At 40.5% G+C, this 26,387-nt stretch overlaps 1 protein-coding gene and 1 non-coding gene across 2 annotated transcripts in view; both read right to left on the reverse strand.

The window, feature by feature from the left end:
* POTEA (POTE ankyrin domain family member A) overlaps positions 1 to 24,348 on the reverse strand; it is a 63,717-nt gene extending 39,369 nt beyond the window's left edge. Inside the window, exons 1-6 of the mRNA XM_031669543.1 lie at positions 21,534 to 24,348; positions 10,413 to 10,521; positions 10,095 to 10,253; positions 6,892 to 6,998; positions 5,431 to 5,568; positions 2,598 to 2,668 (exon numbers count right to left, since the gene is read on the reverse strand). Coding sequence (XP_031525403.1) covers positions 2,598 to 2,668; positions 5,431 to 5,568; positions 6,892 to 6,998; positions 10,095 to 10,253; positions 10,413 to 10,521; positions 21,534 to 21,706 — 757 coding nt within the window. The 5' untranslated portion in view covers positions 21,707 to 24,348. The remainder of the gene's footprint in view (positions 1 to 2,597; positions 2,669 to 5,430; positions 5,569 to 6,891; positions 6,999 to 10,094; positions 10,254 to 10,412; positions 10,522 to 21,533) is intronic.
* Positions 4,085 to 4,191, reverse strand: LOC116268703. Its single transcript, XR_004175876.1, has one exon. It is a non-coding gene; the product is annotated as a U6 spliceosomal RNA (small nuclear RNA).
* Positions 24,349 to 26,387: the final 2,039 nt, after the last annotated feature.

Here is a 26,387-nt window from a genome sequence, read left to right on the forward strand (position 1 = left end):
AACCCATTTTACACCATAACCAGAATGCCTTAATACTCAAATTTAATCTTGTGACTCCCCTGCTCCAATGTCTCCAATGAGCCCCTGCATCTACCATTGCTGGCTCCCTACCAATAGCCATTCCTAATTCTTTCTTGCAGAAGAAACACAAAGCTATTGGGATACTTACTATCCCAATACCCCTCCCCAGCTTCAGAAAGAGAAATGATTATTCTAAGCTAGTCACAAAATTACATTTGCTTTCCCAGTGCCCGGTTTGGGTATGGGCATGTGGTGTGACCCAGCCAATGAAATGTTACAGAAAGTCCACTGCATGCTTCTAAGTTTTCTCCCTATTTAAAAAACACATGAAGAAAAGCAGCCCTTGCAATGTTGTGTTGTGAGAACAAGATGTTTGGAGCTGTTGCAGATTAGCCAACCATGAAAGGAGACATGAATAAAACACTGCCAACAGCACAGCTGAAAGAGGGACAAGTGGGATCCCTAGGATATCACTGAACAAACAAAACAACTCTGGTTCCTACTGTTTTCGCCACTGCTCATCAGTATTTGCAGTCCAAAGCATTCTACCTGGTAAACTTCCCATGGCCCACAGGATAAAACCTACTCATTTCTGTAGTATTAAAAAGTCTGTCATAAACTTGCCTTAGCTAAGTATTCACCTCATTCCCAACCTCTGGTATCTCACACTTTTGGTGCTAGCAAAAGTGAACTGCTCAGAAACCCTGCAAAGTTCACTCAAGCATCTTGTCTTTTGCACTTGCTGCTCTTCCTGCCAAACAGGCAATCTCCTTAGATGTTCCTTCTGGCAAACACACAATCTTGTTGCATGTTCCTTCTGTCAAACATTATTCTTCTGCTTCTTTACCTAGAAAAATTCTTCTCACTCTGCATGCTTCCCTTGAATCATACCTACTTTTTTTTTTTTCTTTCATTTAGTCTGTTTGGGTCTCCCTCTGTTGCCCACGCTGGAGTGCAGTGGCGCAATCTCGGCTCACTGCAAGCTCCGCCTCCCGGGTTCACGCCATTCTCCTGCCTCAGCCTCCTGAGTAGCTGGGACTACAGGCGCCCGCCACCGCGCCCGGCTAATTTTTTGTATTTTTAGTAGAAACGGGGTTTCACCGTGGTCTCGATCTCCTGCCCTTGTGATCCGCCCGCCTCGGCCTCCCAAAGTGCTGGGATTACAGGCGTGAGCCACCGCGCCCGGCCTACCTACTTTTTTTTAAAGCTTTCATTCCTCATCACATATGTCTGGCACATAATCAATATATTATAAATTATAAGCTTCCAGTGGGCATCTAGCACACAGTAAGAACTGAATAAAGTAGTAAAATAATAAAAATGACAATGATAATAACAAGCTCCTGTCTGTATTTTTAATTGTGTTCTGTAGCATTAGAAAAATGGTTAGTATCTAAAAGACATTTGATAGTTATTTGTTAAGTGGACAGGTGAAAACATAAATAGAAATGTTTTCTTTGTAAATTCTATTGAAAAAGCACAGAAATGAAATAGAGACAGCTCTATTATGAGCACCTTAAAGATCAAAACTACATCTGTTCCATCTTTGTCTCCTGCAACTTATAAAACCTAACTTACAAAAGCTCTTTGATAAATAGATGGCTAAATTAAAGGTGTCCTCATACCGTTTGAGTTATACAATGTATTAGGTGTCCACAACCAGGTACCATACTAGCATTGTTGTTATTATGAAACATTTTTCTAATTTTATTATAATCTCCTGAGCCTAGAGTTGAGCAATTTGTATATTTATTATGACAATCTTTTGGCAAATGGTAGCAGAGCATTTGTTCTAACAAAATTACTGTTATCATGACAATTAACCAGCAGGTAGAAGAGCACATCTTGTTCCAACAAAGCAAATATACCTCTTTGAATTTCAAATTTAGAGGAATAAAGTCAGTAACAGTGAGCCTTGCTGGTACAAGCATATGTAACACGATCTGTGCTTCACTGTTCATCATCAAAACTTCCTTACTTTTACTTTTTCATCTATGGTAGGACTACCCAGAGCAGGCATCCACAACTCCCAAGCCACAGACTGGTAGCAGTTTATGGCCTTTTTGGAACCACGCCACACACGACGTGAGTATTAGGCAAGCCAGAGAAGCTTCATCTGTATTTATAGCCATGCCCCATGGCTCATATTACCACCTAAGCTCCGCCTCCTGTCAGATCACTGGTAGCATTAGATACTCATGGAAGCATGAACCCTGTTGTGAACTGCCCATGTGAGGGATCTAAGTTGTGTGCTTCTTATGAAAATCTAATGCCTGATGGTCTGTCACTGTCTCCCTTTGCCCCCAGATGGGACCATTTAGTTGCAGGAAAACAAGCTCAGAGCTTCCACCCATTCTACATTATGGTAAGTTGTATAATTATTTTATTATATATTACAATGTAATAATAATATAAAGTAGCACAATAAATGCAATGTGCTTGAATAATTCTGAAACCATCTGCACCTTCCCCTAGTCCATGGAAATACTGTCTTCCACAAAACCGATCCCTGGTGCCAAAAAAGCAAAAAGGCTGGGGACAACTGACCTAAAGTAATTCACTATCAGAAGTCTTACCTGGATTGCTGTTTTCAGAACATTTTTTTGGCATCTGTTTTTCTTTATAGTCAGAAAGTAATTGGCAAATTCTATGTATAAAAATGTAATAAATAAAATTACTATTTTAATACTGACATGAAAAACACTTACAAAATGCAAAATTCTTAGAGTATTTCAAACAATATCAGAATATCAGAAAACAATTATCATCCCATCTACTTTTGTGTACATCCTACAAACTTTTCATTAAGCTTCTAAAGAAAAAAGAAAAAAAGTAAGGTGAAATACTCATAAATCGAGGCCACTAAGACTCAGTAAATTAACTTGCATTCGCTTGACATAATAGAAAGTCCCAACTCTGAAGAAGTCCTAGCTCCATAATGAAGAGCTATTTGTTCTTGGAAAATTTACTTCTTTTAGGCTCAATGTCTTCTACAAAGCGAGGACTTTGCTGCCTTATTTCACTAAGCTATAAAGATTTAACAAGATAACATTTTTTAAATGCTCAGAGAAATAGTAAAGCAATGGAATAATCTGTTCCTAAACTTTATGACTGAAATTATCTTGGAATCCCAAATAAAACCCTATGTGTAGCTAGGCGCAGTGGCTCATGCCTGTAATCCCAGCACTTTGGGAGGCCGAGGCAGGCAGATCACGAGGTCAAGAGATTGAGACCATCCTGGCCAACATGGTGAAACCCCATCTCTACTAAAAATTCAAAAAATTAAGTGGGCGTGATGGCACGCGCCTGCAGTCCCAGCTACTTCGGAAGCTGAGCCAGGAGAATCACCTGAACCCGGGAGATGGAGGTTGCAATGAGCCGAGATCGCGCCACTGCACTCCAGCCTGGCAACAGAGCAAGACTCAGTCTAAAAAAAAAAAAAAAAACCCAAAGTGTATTGTGTTCATAGGTCCTAATATGCAAATGTTGTAGCTTTCAGGAAATGTTATTAATTTTGATTATTAGTTGTCCTACTCTTTATGGCTTATAATTCAGAGCATCTCAACTATTTCATAGTTTATAACTAAATTTATTCATAAATATCTCATTAAAGTAGGTAACATGATTGTGCACGATTATGGAGTTTATCAGTCACACCAAGAGCAGAAAAACCAATGGATGTCAAGACCTGGCTTGGACCAATGATCCTTCTCTACAGACTCCAACTCTGAGCCAGCAGATGTTTGTTAGGATAATGCTTCATATTCATGTTCATCTCCAGCGGACATGGGAGACCAAAACCCTGCTTTTATTTGTTTTAGGTTCCATGAAGAAGTTGCAAATTGACATTCTCTAATTTTTGACATACATACTAACAATATATTTTGCACACAACACTCTACACATTATTCAGCTCTGGGAACATCTCATAGGCCACCTTACATGAATATTTTTATAGCAAAACTCACAATTTCAATACTCAGATGGCACCCATTTTGCTTTGATTCACACTGTTTCCTTAGAGTTAGTCAGCAAATAGTCAAGCGACCTTCCAGTGACTGTGCAAAATATGGAATGCTTCAAAAATTTGTGCAGCCTGCCTATTCAGGGGCCATGCTAATTTTCTCTGTATTGCTCCAATTTTAGGATATGTGCAGCCAAAGCAAGCACAAAGCCCTACTTTTACACATGGACAGCAATGAGTCATGAACACGGTTTAGCTCTAAGTCCAACTAACCTACTTGAGATCTCGAGAATTATCTTCAATGGCTTCCTGTGAGGTAGAATTTGAAAATATTTTTAAATATTGAGGAAGAGATGCAAGTAACTTGGGAAATTTTCATTATCATGGAAAACAGATCACTCAAGGGGCCAACCACAACTGGGTGCCCACTGCTCTAGGGAAGGTTAACATGGGACTTTCTACTGCCTAAGGTACTATACAGGATATAAAGGTGCCTCAGGGTACATATCTGGTAGCAAAGAAGAAGAAACAAACACTGATCTCTTTCTGCCACATTATTTGAACCTCTTTGACACTTTGGAACAAGCCCAACTAATATCTGCTAGAGAAAAGACCAACACAGGACTCAAAGGATCTCTTAACATGAAGTTCTCAGTTAAGTCTAGGATAAGATGTGGGTTCCACATCAGGTTTTGAATGTGGGGGGAATGGTCAATTTGCTCACTTTGCATGCAGATAAAGCCAGGATGTCAAGCTGCCAGAGCAGGGTGCTGGTGCTTTGGGAACAATGACTGAGCACACAAGCACAGGTATGTGAAGTAAAGAACGTTGTAACTTTGAAGTCTATGTATGGATCACCATGAAGACTTGAGGGATCTCAATCAGTAAGGGCATGTTGGTGTCAAAGGTCAACCATTACCAGGCAGCAGGACCAGTTTCAGTAGCAACAATGTAGCAACAGAATCAATGGAAACAACAGAATGATTAAAATGTCCTTTTTTCCTCCTCCTTCTGACTTGATAAAAAGGATTGTCTTCCTTGGACAAATTCAAGGAGTACATAGGAGACAGTCCCCAGAAAACAATACAAGACTTTCTACTAAACTAGACACTTAAAGACCCAAATAACTAATCAGAAAAATCAAAGATGTGATTCTATTTTTTATCCAATGCATAGGTGTTATACTTGGATGAAATGAACAACGTTGGGATCTCTAAGGATAAAGGTCTTAAAAGTCCTGAGGTAAAGAATCCTGCACCCATTGGCACCTTCTAACTAGTCTAGCTTTTTGTTTGATTTCCAGCTGATGCAGTGGACTAACTCATGGCCACTCTAAAACTACCTAAACCAAACTATGACATCTCACCTGATATCCAAGATACAAAAGTTAAAATTATTTTAAACCTCGATTTAGTGTTAACTAGCCTTTTAATGTAAATACTTACATATTATGATGACTAGAAATAGCGTAATCTTCAGCAGTCCACCCAGATACATCTTGAGAAAATACATCAATATTTTGCTGAAGCAGAAGGCTAACCATACTTGCTGATCCACAACGTACAGCAAGTATAAGAGCAGTTCTAAAATGACAGAGATAATTTCTCCCTTAGGAACTGTAATAAAGTTATTTTAAAAGCTAATTTGATATACTTTACCAATTTAACATCTTGCCTGTCCATGCAGAATTAAACATTTACATGCACTAAAACACATAAGCATCTTGGGTGCTCAAGTGTTCATCTTTGTAAAATACCACCAAGGTTAAAAGAAAGGGACAAAAAGGAAACCTCTTATCTCAGTGGGGTACTGAATAGTAGAAGCTACTAATTTAAAGGACTTTGATGGGCAAGAAATTATGCTAGGGCTGCTTATCTGAAGTGGACAAAGATTTAACTGAAGATTTCTTCCCAGCTTCCCTAGACTGATATGCCATAATAGAAAATCAGCTAAATAGGAGCTATCTGCAGGCTGAAAGCAGTAATATTAATAATAATAGTAAGAATAGTAGTTATAGGAGTTTCAGTTAATGATGCCAATAAGCATGTGCTAGGCACTGAATTAAATGCCATATATATCTTTCTTACTTATGCACAGTCAACTTTGAAGGATATATTCTCCTACTTTTCATATATGACAACATATTTGGTGGTAAATAACATTCCCAAGGTCACACACCTAGCAAGTAAGAAAGCTAGGAATTAAATCCAGTCTTGTGTGAATCCAAAGCCTAGCTCTTTTCTCTTTATCACCCACCTACAGCTTGCCTTCATTAAAGGAAAAGTGTATCCACTTAAAACTATCTTCACTCCCTCTCTCCATACCAATTAAAAATAAAAACATCAAAATACACTGGAAATAAAAAAGGAAAAAGCTATTGAACCCACAGTATGTGGGAATAGCAATTAATTGTCATGTAGGGATAAGCTAACATTAATATTCTTCAAAGAAAGCAACTTAAAGCAGTCATTCAAAAGACAAAATGATTTTCAACTCCTATTTATGTTTAATATAGCATATTTAATGGAAAAGCATATAAGACACAGAGGTTAAAAACTACTAGAAAGGGTTAAGAAGTTCAATACTGAGTCATAAAGTAAACTAAAAGCTAAAGTTCACATTTCATAAAATTAACATGAAATCCCTTTAGCTAACATAATATCATCTAACCAAAAACATCATATAACAAATAACATCAGTCAATATAATAAGAGAAGATGAATCCTACTAAAACTGTTCTTTATGTTGCCTAGTCCAAATGACTGCATTTCTCCTTAACTGATTTGTGTTGATACTGATACCGATCACCATGTTCCAATAAGTATAAGTTAATTTTATTAATTTAATGTTTATGACTTGAGTGACTGTTATCACTCCAGAACAATACAGAGATAAAATAACTATACCTTCCAAACCTATCAAGTGCATTTAAATTAGCTTTTTTCTTGATTAAAAATTCCACCATTTGCTGTTTCTGTCCATGTACACCGAGTAAAAGTGGTGTGAGGCCACCCTGTAAAACAATATTAACGCAAAAACAATATGTAATTCAAAAAATTACCTATTTCTCAAATGAACTGGAAACTTTATATAAGATCCTATGGACTTACACTCACAGAAAGTAAATAAAATATAGTTGTCTCCTTCTCACTCTTCTGTGCTTTCCCACACACTCACTACTCCTTCTCTTGGAAACACCCCTCCTCTGCCTCACATTAACTCTGGTCATCTTGAAAACTCACTTTAAACATTTACTGTTTCCAAGATTCTTTGCTTCTGTCCCAGCATTTGACATGGTATTACTGGATAATTTTTCCCATCTAAACAAAAAGCTTCTTGAGGGCAGGGGCTGTATATTTTATCTCTATATTCTCAAACCCTATGACAAATCATTGTGTATAAAGCAAGAATTTGCATGTAAAATATTTCTTTAGATTCAGATGTTTTACCAAAAGATCAAGCTCTGACGTGCAATAAAACTTGCTATTAAGACTCATACTGCCCATTTCAAGAATTTTTCCAACATTTATTCATTTAAAATCTATTTGTATATAATTTTCCCAGATTGTTAACTAAATATTGAGTTCATAGTACTGCCGAAACTAAATTAACAGAATTCCTATCTGTATTCTTAATAATTCCATGGTTTTTAGTGTTTAAAACTGCCATGTTGATTATGCCAAAGCTCTACATACTTATGAGACACACTGGATAGTCCATAATACAGCTTCAATTGACAAAAAGGAGTTTACAATTTGCTACAATACTAATTGAGAAAACTCTGCTCTTAAAAATGATTTACTGACCTAAGCACTTAAATGATAACAAAGAGACATAAAATCCTGAGAAACCCAATCTGTACTTACTGAAAGACTACTCACTGAAAATTTCTAAAGACCTTCTGAATGGCATTGAATAACTGATGGTAGGAAGGAAAAGGTATTATTCTGTAAGCTGATAGATACTGCCAATAATATTCATTTTAATGTCCCAATCACAGAGATAAAAGTCAAATTAGGCCAGGCATGGTGTCAGACCTGTAATCCTAGCATTTTGAGAGGCTGAGGTGGATGAATTGCTTGAGCCCAGGAGTTCAAGACCAGCCTGGGAAACATGGCAAAAACCCCATCTCTACTTAAAAAAAAAAAAAAACTGAGGTGGGAGGACCACCTGAGCTTGGGGAGGTTGAGGCTGCAGTGAGCTGTGATCACACCACTGCATTCCAGCCTGGAAAACAGAGTGAGACCCTGTGTCAAAAAAAAGTCAGACTAACATTATTGGAAAGGAAAGATGTAAAGGAATTAGCACATATCCAACTCCAACTCTTCTAGAGATATATTAAGTTTCTGAGATATGAGAATTTACCTATTACCCTTATCTATTCAGTGATTCTTAAACAGAAGCGTACACGGATTTTGAGGAATTTGTTGTTGTTGTTGTTGTTGTTGTTGTTGTTGTTGTTGTTGTTGTTAGAGACAGGGTCTCATTATGTTGACCAGGCTAGACTCGAACTCCTGAGCTCAAGCAATCCTCCCACCTCAGCCTCCCTAGCAGCTGGGACTACAGCCATGCACCACCATGCCTGGCTTCAAGGAAACATTTTTTTTTTTATTTTTGAGACTGAGTCTCGATCTGTCACCAGGCTGGAGTGTAGTGGCACAATCTCAGCTTACTGGAACCTCTGCCTCCCGGGTTCAAGCGATTCTCCTGTCTCAGCCTCCTGAGTAGATAGGACTACAGGCACGTGCCATCACGCCCAGCTAATTTTTGTATTTTTAGTAGAGACGGGGTTTCACCATGTCGGCCAGGATGGTCTTGATCTCCTGATCTTGTGATCCACCTGCCTTGGCCTCCCAAAGTGCTGCGATTAAAGGCAGGAGCCACTGCACCTGGCCTCAGGGAAACATTTGTAAACATATGCTATCAAAATCTTCAGGGTAGAACCTAGACTTGCAGATTATTTAAAAATTTTTCTCAGGTTACTCTAATTCACAATTCTAGCTGGAAGCTAGTGCAATAGACGATTACTTCAGTCTCATCTCTCACCCACATGACCAATTCCCTTTATCATTTGAGGATTTGGCCAAAAAGAGGAAAGAGTAGGAGAGAGACTCATTTGCTGAAAACACCACATAATTTTCCCTGGTAAGAGTAGAACAAGGTCTAGTAAACTCAAAATCCAACTTGATCTTGTTACTTATAAGCTCCTTATCTTCCACGTTCCCATCAAGACATTCTAGATTTGAAAGCAGAGTTGAGACTCTAAGCGGCCATTTCTACCAGAATAGGATACTAAGTCAGTTAATTACTTGTTATTCCCTCTGCTCAAGGGTTTCCCACTACATTACCACCTATTTACTGCCAATCTGGTTCCTCAGAGGCCTCCTAAAATTGATCTCTAAGCAGTTTACAACTCACTAACTCCCTCTCCCAAACTGAAAACTGTCATTCTCTAAAATTGAAAAGAACCTTGTCTCACCATACAAAGGAAACAAATGAATGCACAACAACAACAAAAAACATACACATAAAACCTCTTTATGATCTTTTCTCTCCATTACCTAATATCCAAATTGGCCTCTATATTTCTGATTGCTCTCTTTTTCCCTTTCCACTTCTGCCTCATGAGCAATCAGAAATATCTTAAGCCTTGCCACTGAGAGATACATCACCTCATATCTATTACTGTTTTGTTTTTTTTTTTTTTTTTAGGAACTTGCCAAAGCAGCAGGATTTCTATTCACTGAACCATGTTTGAGTTTTCTTGGAGTTTTAATGTAAAACCTATTTCCAGGGCAAATTTTGTCATTTTACATTGTTTGGGGGGGGAAACTGGGAGGGAAAATTGAAAAAAAAGTAAGTCTTACCTTTTACAAATTCAGAGTTTTCAAAAAAAAATATTTACCACAAGTGCATAAAAAAAAGCTGTACCCTCGAATGCTTCTTTAAAAGTAACAATATTTAAAATAAAGTCTTAGATAATTAAGTCATTTCAAAATATTTTCATTCAGGTTATGCTTGAGCTTCCAAATATGGAAAACTGGCCCTTACACAGGTCAATGTTAAAATAAACGCATTGGGTATTTTGAAAATAAAATTTGATCTATACCTTGTTTTTTGATTCAATATCAGCACCGTATAAAAGCAGTGCTTTGGCCATTAATTTATCTTCATTGTAGACAGCATAGTGTAGAGCAGTATTTCCATACTCATCTGGAATATTTGGATCAATACCATGTTGTAGCAAAAGTATCGCACATCGTACAGCCTGTCAATGTTAGACCAAAAACAAATTATAAATCCTAGGAATTCAAGATAACATTCCACAGGTTTCATCAATAAGTTATATTTAAATGAGAAAACTCATTTTTATGCTATGTATTGAAATCAAAGCCATCTCATGCTGATATAGTTGGCTACTGCATACCTTTGTTAGAGCTGTCCTCTTTTTGTTGTCAAAGACACCAAGTTGACATTTTCTATCCAGCAGGAGTTTTCCTACTTCTGAATTCCCACAGGCCAAATGTAGAGCAGTCCTATGAGAGTGAGAAGATGTTTTAGCAAATTGTAGTGTACTATCTAAAGCTGTAGCAATGATTCATGTAATTGCAAACATTGAATAACATGCTATCCCTCTGCCTTCAAAACAAACATTTAATTTTCCTGTAAAGAAAGCACACTATTAATTACCTCTCATTTCTCACTGTATTAATGAAATAGCAGCCTATCTGAAAAGAAAGAGCATAGCCCTTTGTTTACATTAAATTTGGGCTGGAATCCTGCTCTGAGCTTTGTCACTTCCTAGCTGTTGCTTAGCCTTTTTGTGTCTCAATTTCCTCATCTATAAAATGGGAATGAAAATAGTAGCTTTCTCACAGGAAACCACTGTAATGCTTAAATGAGACTCTACACAAAATATATAGAAGAGTTCCTAACTCAAATAACAGCTCAATAATTGTTAGATATTTTTACTAATACTACTAAAGACAACATTTGAATTAAGTGAGATAATACAATTATACCTACACTTTGAGGTATGTTTTAAAGATTACAGTTTACATTGTATTTTGATGATTATAAGAGGCTGTCTTCATGTTTTGACATTCCTTACATTGTAGTACCACTTGTAATTCATGACTTACTGTAACTATAATTGGTAGCATTTAAATAATTCTCTTATTGACATATGAAATAATGGGGCATCATACAATCCATGGTGGCTTACATTAAGTAGAATATGGTATGTGTAACGGTTCTGGGGCAATTCTAACCAGATGATTGGCATTTGATAAATTTTAGTTCTTAAAAGTACTATGGAATAAGAGGGATAAGGCAAAAACAGCAAATGTCAAAACTAATTTTTACTTTAATTTTCAAAAAACTTTAAGCCAAAGGAAACTTGGGGTTCAAATGAATAGGTATGGCTCATTTTTTCAATACTTAGATTTATAGAATATATGTAAATCAGATATTTCCAATGATAAATATTAGGATTTGAAACATAAATTTTCTTTTTTAATGAATTTATGAAACTATTTGTGGAGTTTTTTTCAACTTTCACACTCAGGGGTATACTGCAGGATGTGACATAGGTAAATTGGTAAATACACATAGGTATATTGCAGGTTTGTTACATAGGTAAATGTATGCCAAGAGGGTTGATAGTACAAATTATTTCATCACCCAGGTATTAAGCCCAGTACCCATTAGTTATATTTCCTGCTTCTCTCCTTCCTCCCTCCAATAGGCCCCAGTGTGTGTTGCTCCCCTCTAGGTACCTGTGTGTTCTCATCATTTAGCTCCCCCTTATAAGTGAGAACATGCAGTATTTGGTTTTCTGTTCCTAAGTTAGTATGCTAATGATAATGGCCTCCAACACCATGTCCATGCAAAGGCTACGCTCTCATTCTTTCTTATGGCTGCATAGTATTCCATGGTGTTTATGTACCACATTTTAGTTCTTAAAAGTACTAAAACAGTCTTTATCCAAGACTGTTATAAATTTCAAAAGGGCAGTTAAAGGTTATTTTTTACTATTTTCTACCTTCAGAATGCTATTGTTTGAAAGGAGGGAGGAAAAGCTTCAGTTGAGATTAAGTCCTATTACTCTAATTTTAGATCTCTCACCTTGCTCAAGCTGGGCAGGTAAATATGAAGTTTTCAAAGATGGAAGGATACTGCAAGATAGTAGACTATGCCTGCCACATTATAGGTAGCTGGCTTATATTTGATGAAAGAATGGATAAACACAGCTGGGGAGTTCAATCCCTTTTTTTTTTTTTTTTTTTTTTTGAGACACAGTCTCACTCTTATTGCCCAGGCTGGAGTGCAAAGGTGCGGTCTCGGCTCACCGCAACCTCCACCTCCATGTTCAAGTGATTCTCCTGCTTCAGCCTCCCGAGTAGTTGGGATTACAGGCATGCGCCACCACAGCCAGCTAATTTTGTATTTTTAGTAGAGATGGGGTTTCTCCATGTTGGTCAGGTTGGTCTCGAACTCCAAACCTCAGGTGATCCACCCGCCTTGGCTTCCCAAAGTGCTGGGATTACAGGCATGAGCCACCGTGCCCAGCCCAAGTTCAATATTTTTAAAGAAAACTCCTGTAGAGTACAGCAATACATTTGTAATAGTAATGATCATTTATATTTGCTATTTTAGTTTTCATAAAGATATAACTAAAATGATTAATCCATACTTCTTGAACATGTTAATCTATATATAATGAAAAGATACATAATAAAATGTATACATAATAAAATCTACACATAAAATCTACAGGCACAGGCAAAAATATTCCCTCTACTTCTGAAGAGGCTAAAAGTTCACATAAGATATCCATCCACATAAGTAAGTAATAGAAACTGAGAATTGATCTATGCAAATATTATATTCCTTCTCTTCCCAAGGATTATTTCATTCAGAATGAACTTTAACTAGAACTTTTCAGAGGTTTATTGCAGAAATCATAGATAAGAAAAAAGGAAAAACTTCACTTAAATGCCCAGAAATAAGTTTTATTGTATTTTCACCTAACACAAGAGCATATTCTGTTTGTGTGTATGTATAACCTGTTTTTTTGTCACTTGGTATAGCAAAGTATATCTTTGCATGTCAACGTATATCTGTATCTATTGACATCCTCAATGGTTACGTATTATTCCATTATGGATGCACTGAAAGTTGATCATAAAATCTGTTATGAATTCTTAATACACTGCTATTTTAAGTAATACTGAGAAAGACAGATATATCAATTTCCCAAAGATATTTCAGTACAATGGAATTGATGGGTAAAAGGCACATACATTTCTAAAATGTGGTTCTTACCACCAAAGTGTCTATTTGAAAAGCCACAGCAACTTAAACTTTAAGCAACTGTATAAGTACCGTTGCTCTTCATCCTCACACTTTGTGGATAGAAAACAGTATTTCAATCCTCTTTTAAATTCCTTCTCTCACCAGGAACACTAACTGTTTTCCTATGTGCATAGGTCACTGGAAGATCTGCAAAAAAGTAAAAAAAGTACTTTGCCCAATTTTAAATTGAGCTTATTTTGTTTTCTTGTTGATTTGAAAGAATTATCTGTAAGATGAAAACACATTTCTTATCTACTATATATATAGTAAATATTTTGCACGTATGTTGTCTTTTGCTAATTTTTTTCTTATATACAGGGTGTTTTAATCTTTATTTTGCCAACACAACCTTCAGAATGCTTGCTTGTGAGGTTCTTAGAAGGTCTTTGTCAAGATAAAAATATATCTGTATAAATAGGCATTTGTGTTTTCTTCTGGTACTTTCCTCATTTTGAATATTTAAAACTTTTAAACTATATTCCATCAGAGACTTATTTTGTGACATAAACATCTAGTTTTCTCCAAATAGCAGGCATTTCATTTATTAATAATTCATCTTTTTCTAAGGAAGGAGACCACTACTACTACTGCTGCCTCCTCCCCACTACCTTGCCTAGTTCACAAGACAGGAGGAAAAAGAGAAAGCAAAAAGTTAGAAAGAAATAAAAGTAAGATAAATAGCCAGACAACCTTGGCACCACCACCTGGCCCTAGGAGTTAAAAAAAGGTAATAATAATAACATTATTATTATATAATAATATAATAATACCTAAACTACTTGTGTTATCTGTAAATTCCAGACACTGTATGAGAAAAGCATTATAAAACTTTTTGTTCTGTTAGCTGATGCATGTAGCCCCCAGTCACGTTTCCCACGCTTACTCAATTTATCACGACCCTTTCACGTGGACCCCTTAAAGTTGTAAGCCTTTAAAAAGGCCAAGTATTTCTTTTTCAGGGAGCTTGGCTCTTCAGACACGAGTCTGCTGCTGCTCCCGGCCAAATAAAAAACCTCTTCCTTCTCTTTTTTTTTTTTTATTATTATTATTATACTTTAAGTTCTAGGGTACATGCGCATAATGTGCAGGTTTGTTACATATGTATACTTGTGCCGTGTTGGTGTTCTGCACCCATCAACTCGTCAGCACCCAACAACTCGTCATTTACATCAGGTACAACTCCCAATGAATCCCTCCCCCCTTCCCCCCCATGATAGGCCCCAGTGTGTGATGTTCCCCTTCCCGAGTCCAAGTGATCTCATTGTTCAGTTCCCACCTATGAGTGAGAACATGCAGTGTTTGGTTTTCTGTTCTTGCGATAGTTTGCTGAGAATGATGGTTTCCAGCTGCATACACGTCCCTACAAAGGACACAAACTCATCCTTTTTTATGGCTGCATAGTATTCCATGGTGTATATGTGCCACATTTTCTTAATCCAGTCTGTCACTGATGGACATTTGGGTTGATTCCAAGTCTTTGCTATTGTGAATAGTGCCACAATAAACATACGTGTGCATGTATCTTTATAGCAGCATGATTTATAATCCTTTGGGTATATCCCCAGTAATGGGATGGCTGGGTCATATGGTAGTTCTAGTTCTAGATCCTTGAGGAATTGCCATACTGTTTTCCATAATGGTTGAACTAGTTTACAATCCCACCAACAGTGTAAAAGTGTTCCTGTTTCTCCACGTCTTCTCCAGCACCTGTTGTTTCCTGACTTTTTAATGATTGTCATTCTAACTGGTGTGAGATGGTATCTCATTGTGGTTTTGATTTGCATTTCTCTGATGGCCAGTGATGATGAGCATTTTTTCATGTGTCTGTTGGCTGTATGAATGTCTTCTTTTGAGAAATGTCTGTTCATATCCTTTGCCCACTTTTTGATGGGGTTGTTTGTTTTTTTCTTGTCAATTTGTTTGAGTTCTTTGTAGGTTCTGGATATTAGCCCTTTGTCAGATGAGTAGATTGCAAACATTTTCTCCCATTCTGTAGGTTGCCTGTTCACTCTGATAGTAGTTTCTTTTGCTGTGCAGAAGCTCTTTAGTTTAATTAGATCCCATTTGTCAATTTTGGCTTTTGTTGCCAGTGCTTTTGGTGTTTTAGACATGAAGTCCTTGCCCATGCCTATGTCCTGAATGGTATTACCTATGTTTTCTTCTAGGGTTTTTATGGTATTAGGTCTAACATTTAAGTCTCTAATCCATCTCGAATTAATTTTCGTATAAGGAGTAAGGAAAGGATCCAGTTTCAGCTTTCTACTTATGGCTAGCCAATTTTCCCAGTACCATTTATTAAATAGGGAATCCTTTCCCCATTTCTTGTTTCTCTCAGGTTTGTCAAAGATCAGATGGCTGTAGATGTGTGGTATTATTTCTGAGGACTCTGTCCTGTTCCATTGCTCTATATCTCTGTTTTGGTACCAGTACCATGCTGTTTTGGTTACTGTAGCCTTGTAGTATAGTTTGAAGTCAGGTAGAGTGATGCCTCCAGCTTTGTTCTTTTGACTTAGGATTGTCTTGGCAATGCGGGCTCTTTTTTGTTTCCATATGAACTTTAAAGGAGTTTTGTCTGCGGCTCGTCCTGCTGCATTTCTTGGTTCCCTGCCTGGGAAGCGAGATTATTAATGGATGGTCGAGGCAGCCCCTTTGGCAGCTTATGCCTGCCCTGTAGAGCATCCCTGTGGGGGACTCCAGCCAGCTTCAGTGATAAGGATCCTGAGAGCGCTCCCGGGTAGGCATTTCCCCCAGTGGAACGCCTTGTCAGAGCAGTGCACAGCAGGTCCCTATGGAGGATTAACACAGTGGCTGAACACTGGGAAGGAACTTTAAGTCCAGACATCTGAAACTTGGTAAGACTGGTCTTTGGAACTTGCCCACTCCATTTGAGTGGAAGCGTGGCCTGATCACCCACAGCGTGCCTGTACTGGCACTTTGGTTTTTGTTTTTGACTTGACTTGAATTAATTGCTTGATACTTTGGTTTAGTTTTGATTTTGACTGGACTTGAATTGCTTGATAAACAGGCGCGCCTTTATTGGCACTTTGGTTTTGGTTCTGATTTTGACTTGGCTTAAATTGCTTGATGAACAGGTGTGCCTTTAACAACACTTTGGTTTTAGTTTTGATTTAGTGTAAATTAGACGAGTGAGTGACCTTTTACCCTTTCCTTCTTATAGTGTGAATGTTGTTTTGTCTCGAGAGAAAAATAGGTCAGACACAAAGTAAGCCTACTCTGCTAGGAACTGTGTTAAAACATTTCAAAAGGAAAATTTCAAAAAGAAAAAAGGAAAGTCATCAAATCATCAAAACTTACTCAATTAAAATGCATGTTATAGAACCTTAAGAAAAGTTTTGCAGGAGATTATGGAGTTAAGTTAACCCCTTAGAGGTTAAGATCTCTGTGTGAATTAGAACTGCCCTCTTTTGGTGTTGGATGGCCCACAGAAGGAACTATAGACAAGGAACAATTGGCCATGTATTTAAGGTGGTGACACGGGTCGGAGGAGAGCCAGTGTACCTATATGAAATTCCTTTATATTGACTCATGGTTAAATATAATATAGACAAAACCAGCATAAATTTAGCCCTGTTTAACAGCTTACTGCAAAAAAGCCAAAAATAAAAGTAAGAGCAGCTTCGCCAGCAGACACAGAGTTAAAAAAAGGAGTCTCACAAACACCAAGAAAAGCCAGTTTTGCAGGAGCCGCCAGAGATAATATAAATTCTTTCTCCATATGTCCCAGCCTATCCGGCTTTACCAAGGCTAACAGTCCCCTCAGAAATGAGATTCAGGAGCTAACACACCCCAGGTCTCACCTTGAAGGGGAGGATCAGAACCTCGAGAGGCCAAGGAAGGAAGTCAAGATAGTCAAGTGGGCCGTCTCAGAGCTGGTCTTGCTCAAGCTATGCAAATGCCTCTCAGGGAGACGCGAGGACCTGTCTATTATAATGACCAGGCCCACATCCGGGGGCGCAACAGACTTTCATCTATCAGCCCTTTTCAACCATTGATCTACTAAACTGGAAACACCCTGAACCCGCCACCTTGCTCCCGGCAGCTAGAGCCCTGTCGCGCATGACTGTGTAGAGGTGTTGGACTCAAGTTTACTCTAGCAGACCTGACCTAAGGGACCAGCCTTGGGCATCAGTAGACTAGGAGCTATACGTGGACAGGAACAGCTTCATCAACCCACAAGGAAAGAGATGTGTAGAATATGCGGTGGTAACCCTGGACACTCTCATTAAGCTGAGCTCATTGCTTTAATCAGGGCCTTAGAACTCAGTGAAGGTAAGACTGTAAACATTTACACTGACTCTCGGTATGCCTGTTTAACCCTCCAAGTGCATGGAAAATTACATAAAGAAAAGAGCCTGTTAAACTCTAGGAAAAAGGGGAAAAAAGACCCAGAGAATGCAACTCAGCTTCAGCATTTGCAGAGGTACTGAGAAGCACTTCTGCAGAGGCTAAGAGTTGGTATATATAAAAAATAAAATAAATAAAAAATAAAATTTAAAAAAAAGCAAGTAATATAAAAAAAGATTTCAGAAATGCTTCAAGGAGCTGACAAGAGCCTAAGTCAGTTTTATAAGAGACTCTATAAAGCATTCTGGCTTTACACCCCATTTAAACCTGACGCTGCTGAAAATCAGTATATAGTGAATACTTCATTTGTAAAGCAAGCCCAGGGGTAACATCAAGCAGAAGCTGCAGGCATGAATACCACCTAGTCTACGAAAGTGGCCATCAAGGTGTATGTTAACTGTGACCAAGGAGCAAAACTGGAAAAGAGGAAAAGAAAAAAGAAAGACTAAGAGTAAGTGTAAAAAAGAAAAAATTAGCAATGTGAGAGGATGTGGACGTGAATGTAAATGTGAAAGAAGTCAAGTTAGGCAAGGATTCAAGAGCCGGACAAGGCTAGAGAGAGATTAATGTGCGAGATGCAAAAAGAAAGGACACTAGAAAAGTAAATGTTCAAAAGGCAATAAAGGAAATGACCAAGGCCACAAGACAAGCACCTTGGAGGAACCAAATACTGATCTGATCAGACTGACGGGAGCTGAAGAATGTAAAGGCTAGGGCAGACTAGGCACCTTCTCATTAGGCTCCCAGGAGCCCATGGTCACATCAGAAGTTAAAAGCAGCAAGATTCTGCCATATCTGGATTACAATTTCTCACTGAAGGCTAAGCCACTAGTTACAAAGGGCGGGGTGGGGAGAAGAACGCCTCCTATAAGAAACTTAAACAGGAAAAAGAGCCATACCTTGTGAAAACTTGCTTATAGACTTTACAGAATTGCCCCATGCTGGAGGCTATCAGTGCCTGCTAGTGATTGTTTGCTCATTTAAGACAAAATCAGGTTTTTGCCTATGGTCCTCCTCCGAGTCAGGTGCACCTCCACTAAACAAACTAGGTATTTGCCCTATAAGATTTTGTTTGGTCAGCCACCCCCAAATCATAGGTCAAATTAAAGGTGACCTCCAGAAACTAAAGAAATTAACCTTAAGAAAGCAAATGCAGGCTTCATAAAATAGCCATACAATGTGTTCATAATTAAATAAATAAAAATGCCTATAAGCCTGACACCCCTTTAAATCTAATGACTCTGTTTAAAGTAAAATCTAATTTTTCTAGGACCTATATAGGATGGGCCCGATACTGTAACCTTGCCCACTCCCACTGCTGTTAAAGTTACAGGCGTCGTGTCTTGGGTCCACCACAGTCAGCTAACACCGGCAGCTCAGGACAAGTGGACTAGCCAGCAGGACACAGATCTTCCAACCCGGCTGATCCTGAGACAAGACCAAGCTGCTGCTAGAGACGACAGCCCTGCTCTGGTCACTCCGGAGGCTGACCAGTCTATGCACGGCTGAAGCTTGAGGAGACAATAAGCCCTGCTCTAGTCACACACCGGCAGCTGACTATGCACAGCCGAGGCTTGAGGATTCATCAAGCAAGTAAATGTAGTTAAAATCTTAAGACTAATAGTTTTCCTGTAATACTGTTTTCCTATCGTTCTGTCGCTGTATTCAACCTTTTTCCCAGGTAAGGACCTCTTTTGTCCTTGCTGGATATGAATATGCTGTACATTGTTTTGTTGTTGTTACCCCCATAACCATGCTAGAAGAAACACCTATATAAGGTGTCCCCACTGTACACATATTACTTAGGAAATCCAGACCCCGTCCAGCCCAGCAACAATTCCAAGTCTTGCAGTCATTCCTTAAACATGTAAACCAGAACCGCTTCCTTTAGCAAAAAAGAGAAAAAGCCTATTTGCTCAGTTGGCTGGAAACATTGCTGGCAGCCTAGATGTTTCTTCATGTTATGTTTATAAAAAGGCTAACAGAAGAGACCAATGGCCTTGAGAAGCAAAAGAGTTAATGTCTCAAAATTACTTTAACTATTTCCCCAAACAGACGCCCCAAGTTCAAGCATCTGGCTCTCAAAAACTTCTATTATTAAAAAATGCTGTGTTACTCGCTAAGAAAAAGACCCAGTAAAAAAACTAACCTGCTTAGGACATGACAAAGCTGATACATGTGCCTGTACAGGTTTAACACAGGTTTGATCCTAGGTCTTTATTTAGAAAATAGTTTCCAGCTATAAGAAAATTTAAAACCCTCACTGTAAGTGTATTACTAGTAATAGAAACTTGCTTGCTGCTCCCCTGTGTATGACAGTTGCTTCTTCAAATGATAAAAAGTTTTGTAGCTACCATGGTTCATCAGAAAACTTTAGCACAAGTGTATTACATAAAACACTATCGCTCTGTCTCACAAGGAGACTCATAAAGTAAAAATAAAAGTGAGAACTCCCACTAATTAGTGAACATTCTCAAAGTGGGGGCTAAGGAAGGAAACCACTACTACTCCTGCTGCCTCCTCCTACCTTGCTTAGTTCACAAGACAGGAGGAAAAAGAGAAAGCAAAAAGTTAGAAAGAAATAAAAGTAAGATAAATAGCCAGACAACCTTGGCACCACCATCCGCCCCTGGGAGTTAAAAAAAAGTAATAATAACATCAACCCCTGACCTGAACTACTTGTGTTATCTGTAAATTCCAGACACTGTATGACAAAAAGCATTGTAAAACTTTTTGTTCTGTTAGCTGATGCATGTAGCCCCCAGTCACGTTTCCCACACTTGCTCAATTTATCACTACCCTTTCACGTGGACCTCTTAAAGTTGTAAGCCTTTAAAAAGGCCAAGTATTTCTTTTTCAGGGAGCTTGGCTCTTAAGACACGAGTCTGCCAACGCTCCCGGCCAAATAAAAACCCTCTTCCTTCTTTAATCTGGTGTCTGAGGAGTTTTGTCTGCGGCTCGTCCTGCTACATTTCTACTAATATGAAATGTGACCATTATCAACTTCTAAATTCTTACATACACTTGGGTAGTTCTGGATTTTCTATTCTGTTCTATTCATTTATGTCTTTTCAGTTGCTGGTAAACAATTTGTGGAAATATTAGTACATTTTGATACCTAGAAAGGCAAGTCTTTTTCCATTCTGTTACAAAACACTAATTTATCACAATAGTAAAAGATACCATGTGTAACTTAAAAATGTTAAAACTTTGATATTTTTATTTGGGCTTAGGGAAAGGTGATACATAAAGAACTCACATCTTGAAAAAAATGAATCTTCCTATTCAAGGACATGAACCATCTTCCCATTTCAGTTTCTTTCTAAGATTCCTCAGTGAAGAACATATTTATATAGCGATACATTGACATAAAATGCACATTGGATTTTATCTAAAGAATATTTAGCCCTAAGTCGATATATTATGGGAATTATTTCTCATTACACACCTTTCTATAATGCATATAACATTGTTTTAAAGGTGTACATTAAAAATAATCTGCTGCATCAACTTAATCTTGCAAGTTAAACCACTTTAAAACAGTCTATTAAGTGTTATGTAAAGGAAATTATTATTGATTGGAAATCAGCTAAAATTTTTTTGTGTTGCTGCTCATAAAGAGGCCTTTGCGCCAACCTCTCCAAGGTTTCCACATCCAGGGTGCTGTGGGGCCTGCAGAGGCAAGAAAGTCAGCCCTAGCCCATCCCACAGAAGGGCAAATCCCCACCCCCATCCCCACACATTCCGCCTCTGATCCGCTCTGGGGACTTTACCCCACCAGGCAGCTCTGTGGAGCTTGCCCAGATCTTCTCGACGGACGTGTTACCTCGGCTCCAAACAGGCGATGTCGTCGTGGTCTCCCCTAGAGTCTACGTGGTTCTTGCCACTCCCCCTGCAGGAGGGGAAGCAGTGGCAGCACCACTTGCCCATCTTGCCGCTGAGGCCAAAAGGCTTCTTCATAGTGGACGCAGCCGGCTTTGAAGAAACCTCAGCCCCCATCCTCTTTTACCAGCCTGGGGAGCCAGGTAATAGCTAGCCAATCACCTCTGCAACAAATTTCACCAACAAGCAAGAAACTTCTAGGTTTCCAATCTGTTACAGGAGAAAGGTCAAGCACAGCCAAAACCCACCAAAGCAGCGGAGCCCAGCCCAGGCGGGGAGAGGCCAAGCCCAGCAGTATTTGCAAGGCCACACCCACCTGAGGAAATCCCACTCCCACCCCGGGGGAAAGCCCACACCCAACCGGGGAAAGGCCAAGCCCCTCCACCCACCCGCCAAGGAAACACCCAGCCCAGCCAGGGGAATGCCAAGCCCAGCCAAGAAAAGGTCAAGCCCAGCAAAGGAATGCCGAGGGAGGAAACGCCAATCCACACAAGGACCAGGAAGCAAAGCGACCAACGCCAAGCCAAGCGAGGAACGCCAAGCCAAGCCGTTACACACGCATGTGCAGAACGCCAAGCCAAGCCGGTGCGGCGTGCGCGTGCGGCATGCGCACCTCAGATGGTGTCACTGCATGTGGCACAGTGTCCGATGTGTGCAACACACGTGCCTGTAAGTTATAGTGCCACAAATGCCAGTGACAGCCTTGTGTTCCCGTCAAACTTCGTGGGAACTGGCCAAGGTTCAGGCCATTGAGAAGGGGAGGCAGCCCCTGGGAAAAAGCGTCAAGAAGCAGGACTGGGGTCAGAGCACCTGGAACTTGAGGATGCTGACAGTCTCCTCTGAAGAAAGCCCCGAATACACTCGTGGCAGTGCTGTGCGGGTGGTGGCGGCTGCAGGGGAAGGGCAGGCTGGTGGAGCTCGCTGCAAATGGCCTCAAAATCGTGGAACATAAGCCGCCCACGGTCCCTAGGGCCTGCCTGAGGCACCTTCCCCACCCGCTCCTCCTTGGTCCCCACCCAGAGCAAGGGGCCATAGGATTGGGGCTGGGCGGCCAGCCCCTGCCCCACTGCCCCCAACCGGTGTCCAAGCCACAGCCAACCGCTGTGGGGCTTCTGGCCCAGGCTCCTCTCAGCTGGCATGCAACAGGGGCGGGGTGCAGGCCGCTGTCTCCAGGCTGGCAAGCCGTGGGGGATTGGAGGAGCACCTACCACTGACGGAGAGATGCAGAAAGGCACCCCTATGTGCAGATCCTGGGAACAGGACGCTGCAAGCCCCAGGGAGCCAGAACAGGCAACCCTGGCAGCAGAGTTGAGCTGGACCTGGGCAGTGGTGCCGTGACCCTTCTGTGGGGACCTTCCTGCCACACAGCTCCACGCGGCCAGGCTCCAGGGTGCTCACCCAAACAGTAGGCGCTTTGATGTGGGATGAAAAATGGATTCCGAACCTGGGACACAGACCTGCTCTTGCCAACAAAAGTAGAGGAGAAGAGAATTAAAAGTGCAAAAAGAATGTATTCTTTTGTAACTCAAGTCTTGCCTGATCTGCAGGGTTAAGCTAAGGCTCCTCTTCCTTGATACTAAATGAACTTTTGAATGAAATAGGAAAAGGAAAGAAGACATACACTCTAAATCTCCTTGTCCCACTGTGATCCCCTGAGCCAGCAAGCAAGGGGAGGCCTGGCCGCCTGGGCCCTCTCCCCACCTGAGAGCAGAGCAGTTTCCTCCAGGGTTGCAGGGAGCAGCTGGGCTCAGTGAGGCTGGGCCACCCTTCCTTCCTTTATGGGTATCCCCACACCTGCATTCCCCCATGCAGAGTTCCATGATCCGGGTTCAAATCCCAGCTCCGACCCTCATCACTTGTGCCACCTGGCAAATGCCTTATTCCCAGGCACTTGCTGTCTCTGTCCTTCTCGACAGGAGGGATGGGAGCCGGTGTCCCTGCAAAGCAGCATTGTGACAATCAAACACAAGTAGGAGCAGGCAGACACGTGGACAGGGGCCTGGCTGCTGGGGGTGCTCACCAGAGGGCATCAACCCATCTGCCCAGGTGGTCTTGCAAGTCTCAGCACGTATTAGGCACCTGACTATGGCAGACATCTGAACAAAGCCCCGAGCTGCCCTGGGGAATGTGACTAGGGTGATGGACCAGGAAGGACAGTTGGGGTGCTTGGCATGAGTAAGGAGGGGCCAGAGAAATGCCACTCTCTTCCCACCAGCTATGGGTCCTGGATCATCTGTATGGGGCACCCTCAGTGGGCTGAGAACCCAGAGATGCCACAAGGCTTGAGCTGCATCCTAGGCTTCCTGAATTCCAGCCCAGCCATGGCCCAGGTCTGGGGGTACTTTAGGCTCTGAGTTGGGATGAGGAGGTGCCAGGTGACACCCCTCCTATGTCCCAGGATCTGGTCAAGAAGGTGATGCCCTGTCACTGCCTGGCTCCAACTGGTCTCAGTGAAACAATTAGGGCAAGAAGCCCCTAGTACCCACCTTCTAGGCCACCAACACCCAGGTCCACAGTGTTGCCACCTGAGTCAGCACCACTTGCCTTAGGAGCCAGAGCATGAAGGCCCAGACAGGACCGGCATGGTGGAGCAGTGGATGCAGGTGAGCAGGATGTGCTGTGTGGATCCAAAGAGCTCCTCTCTGGAGACTTGGACATAACCTCTCGATCTTAAAAAAAAATCATTTCCTGTAATCCCAGCACTTTGGGAGGCCGAGGTGGGCGGATCACAAGGTCAGGAGATCGAGACTATCCTGGCTAACATGGTGAAACCCCGTCTCTACTAAAAATACAAAAAATTAGCCGGGCACGGTGGCGAGCGCCTGTAGTCCCAGCTACTCGGGAGGCTGAGGCAGGAGAATGGTGTGAACCCGGGAGGCAGAGCTTGCAGTGAGCTGAGATCGTACCACTGCACTCCAGCCTGAGCGACAGAGCAAGACTCCATCTCAAAAAAACAAAAAAACAAAAAAAAAACAAAAAACAAAAAAAAGACACCCATAATATTTTACCTATTTAATAGGGTACATACGAGCGTTTGTTACATGCAGTAAATGTGTAATCTGGCTACTTTGAAATATTGTTGCTTAGTTACCCTAGTCTGCTATCAAACATTACAGCTCATTTCTACTACATGTATGTTTGCACCCAATAGTCACCCTCTCTTCATTCTCCCTTCCACACACCCAGTCTTCCCGGACTCTGGTATCTGCCACTGTATTCTCTGTGTCCATGAGATCAAGTTTTTTTAGCTCCCACATGCGAGTAAGAACCTGCAGTATCTTTCTGTGCCTGGCTTATTTCACTTATCATAATGACTTCAAGATCTATCCATGTTTTTGCAAATGATATTATTTCATTATTTTTTATTGCCAAATAGTATTCTATTGTGTACATTTTGCACATTTTACTTAGCTATTCATTTGTTGATGGATACTTGGGTTGATTCCATATCTTTGCTATTGTGAATAGTGCTATGATAAACATGACAGTGCAGGTATCCCTTTGCTACACTTTTTTTTTTTTTTTTTTTAAGAAACAGTCTCACTCTGTCACCCAGCCAGTTCAGTGGTGCGATCTCGCCTCCCCACGAGCTCTGCTTCCTGGGTTCAAGTGATTCTTCTGCCTCAGCCTCCCCAGGTAGCTGGGATTACAGGTGTGCACCACAATGCCAGGTTAATTATTTTTTGTATTTTTAGTAGAGATGGGGTTTATCCATGTTATCCAGGCTGGTCTCAAACTCCTGACCTTGATCAAGTGATCCACGTGCCTTGGCCTCCCAAAGTGCTGGGATTACAGGCATGAGCCACCATGCCCGGCCTGAACTCTTTCCTTTGGATAAATACCCAGTAGTGGGAATGTTGGACATAGAACAGTAGTTCTGTGTATAAGTTTTTTAGAATTCTCCATACTGGTTTCCATCATGGTTATACTGATTTGCATCCTACTGACAGTGTAACAGAGTTTCCATTTCTCTGCATTCTCACCAGCATCTGTTATTTTTTGTCTTTTTAATAATAGCCATTCTGAGGTGAGATGATATCTCATTGTGGTTTTGATTTGCATTTCCCTGATCAATGATGTTCAGCATTTTCTCATATACCTGTTAGTCATTTGTATGTCTTTTGAGAAAAGTCTATTCCTGTCCTTGGCCCATTTTTAACGGGATTGTTTCATTACTTTTGAGGAATTTGAGTTCCTTGTGTACTCTGCATATTAGTCACTTGTCAGATGAGTAATTTGCAGTTATTTTCTCCCATTCAAGGGGCTGTCTCTTCACTGTGTTGTTTCTTTGGCTGTGCAAAAGCTATATCCCACTAATCTATTTTTGCTTTTGTTGCCTGTGCTTTTGAGATCTCAGCCATAAATTATTTGCCTAAACCAAAGTCCTGAAAAGTTTTCCCTATGTTTTTTTCTAGCCGTTTCATAGTTCCAGGTCTTAAATTTAAGTCTTTAATCTATCTTGAGCTGGCTTCTATCTTCTACCTGAGAAATGGAACAAGTTCAGAATGATTTTGCTGATATAGTAAGAAGACTGTGCATAACTAGAAATAATGGTCATGAGAAATCCATTGTGTGTTAATAAGGGGGCATTTTTTGTTTGTTTGTTTTTGAGATGGAGTCTCACTCTGTCACCAGGCTGGAGTGCAGTGGTGCGATCTTGGCTCACTGCAACCTCCGCCTCCCAGGTTCAAGCAATTCTCCTGCCTCAGCCTCCCAAGTAGCTGGGACTAGAGGCGTGCACTACCACACCTAATTTTTGTATTTTTAGTAGAGACGGGGTTTCACCATGTTGGCCAGG

This window comes from Papio anubis, chromosome 8, assembly GCF_008728515.1.
Source record: "Papio anubis isolate 15944 chromosome 8, Panubis1.0, whole genome shotgun sequence".
In the NCBI taxonomy this organism is placed as follows: domain Eukaryota; kingdom Metazoa; phylum Chordata; class Mammalia; order Primates; family Cercopithecidae; genus Papio; species Papio anubis.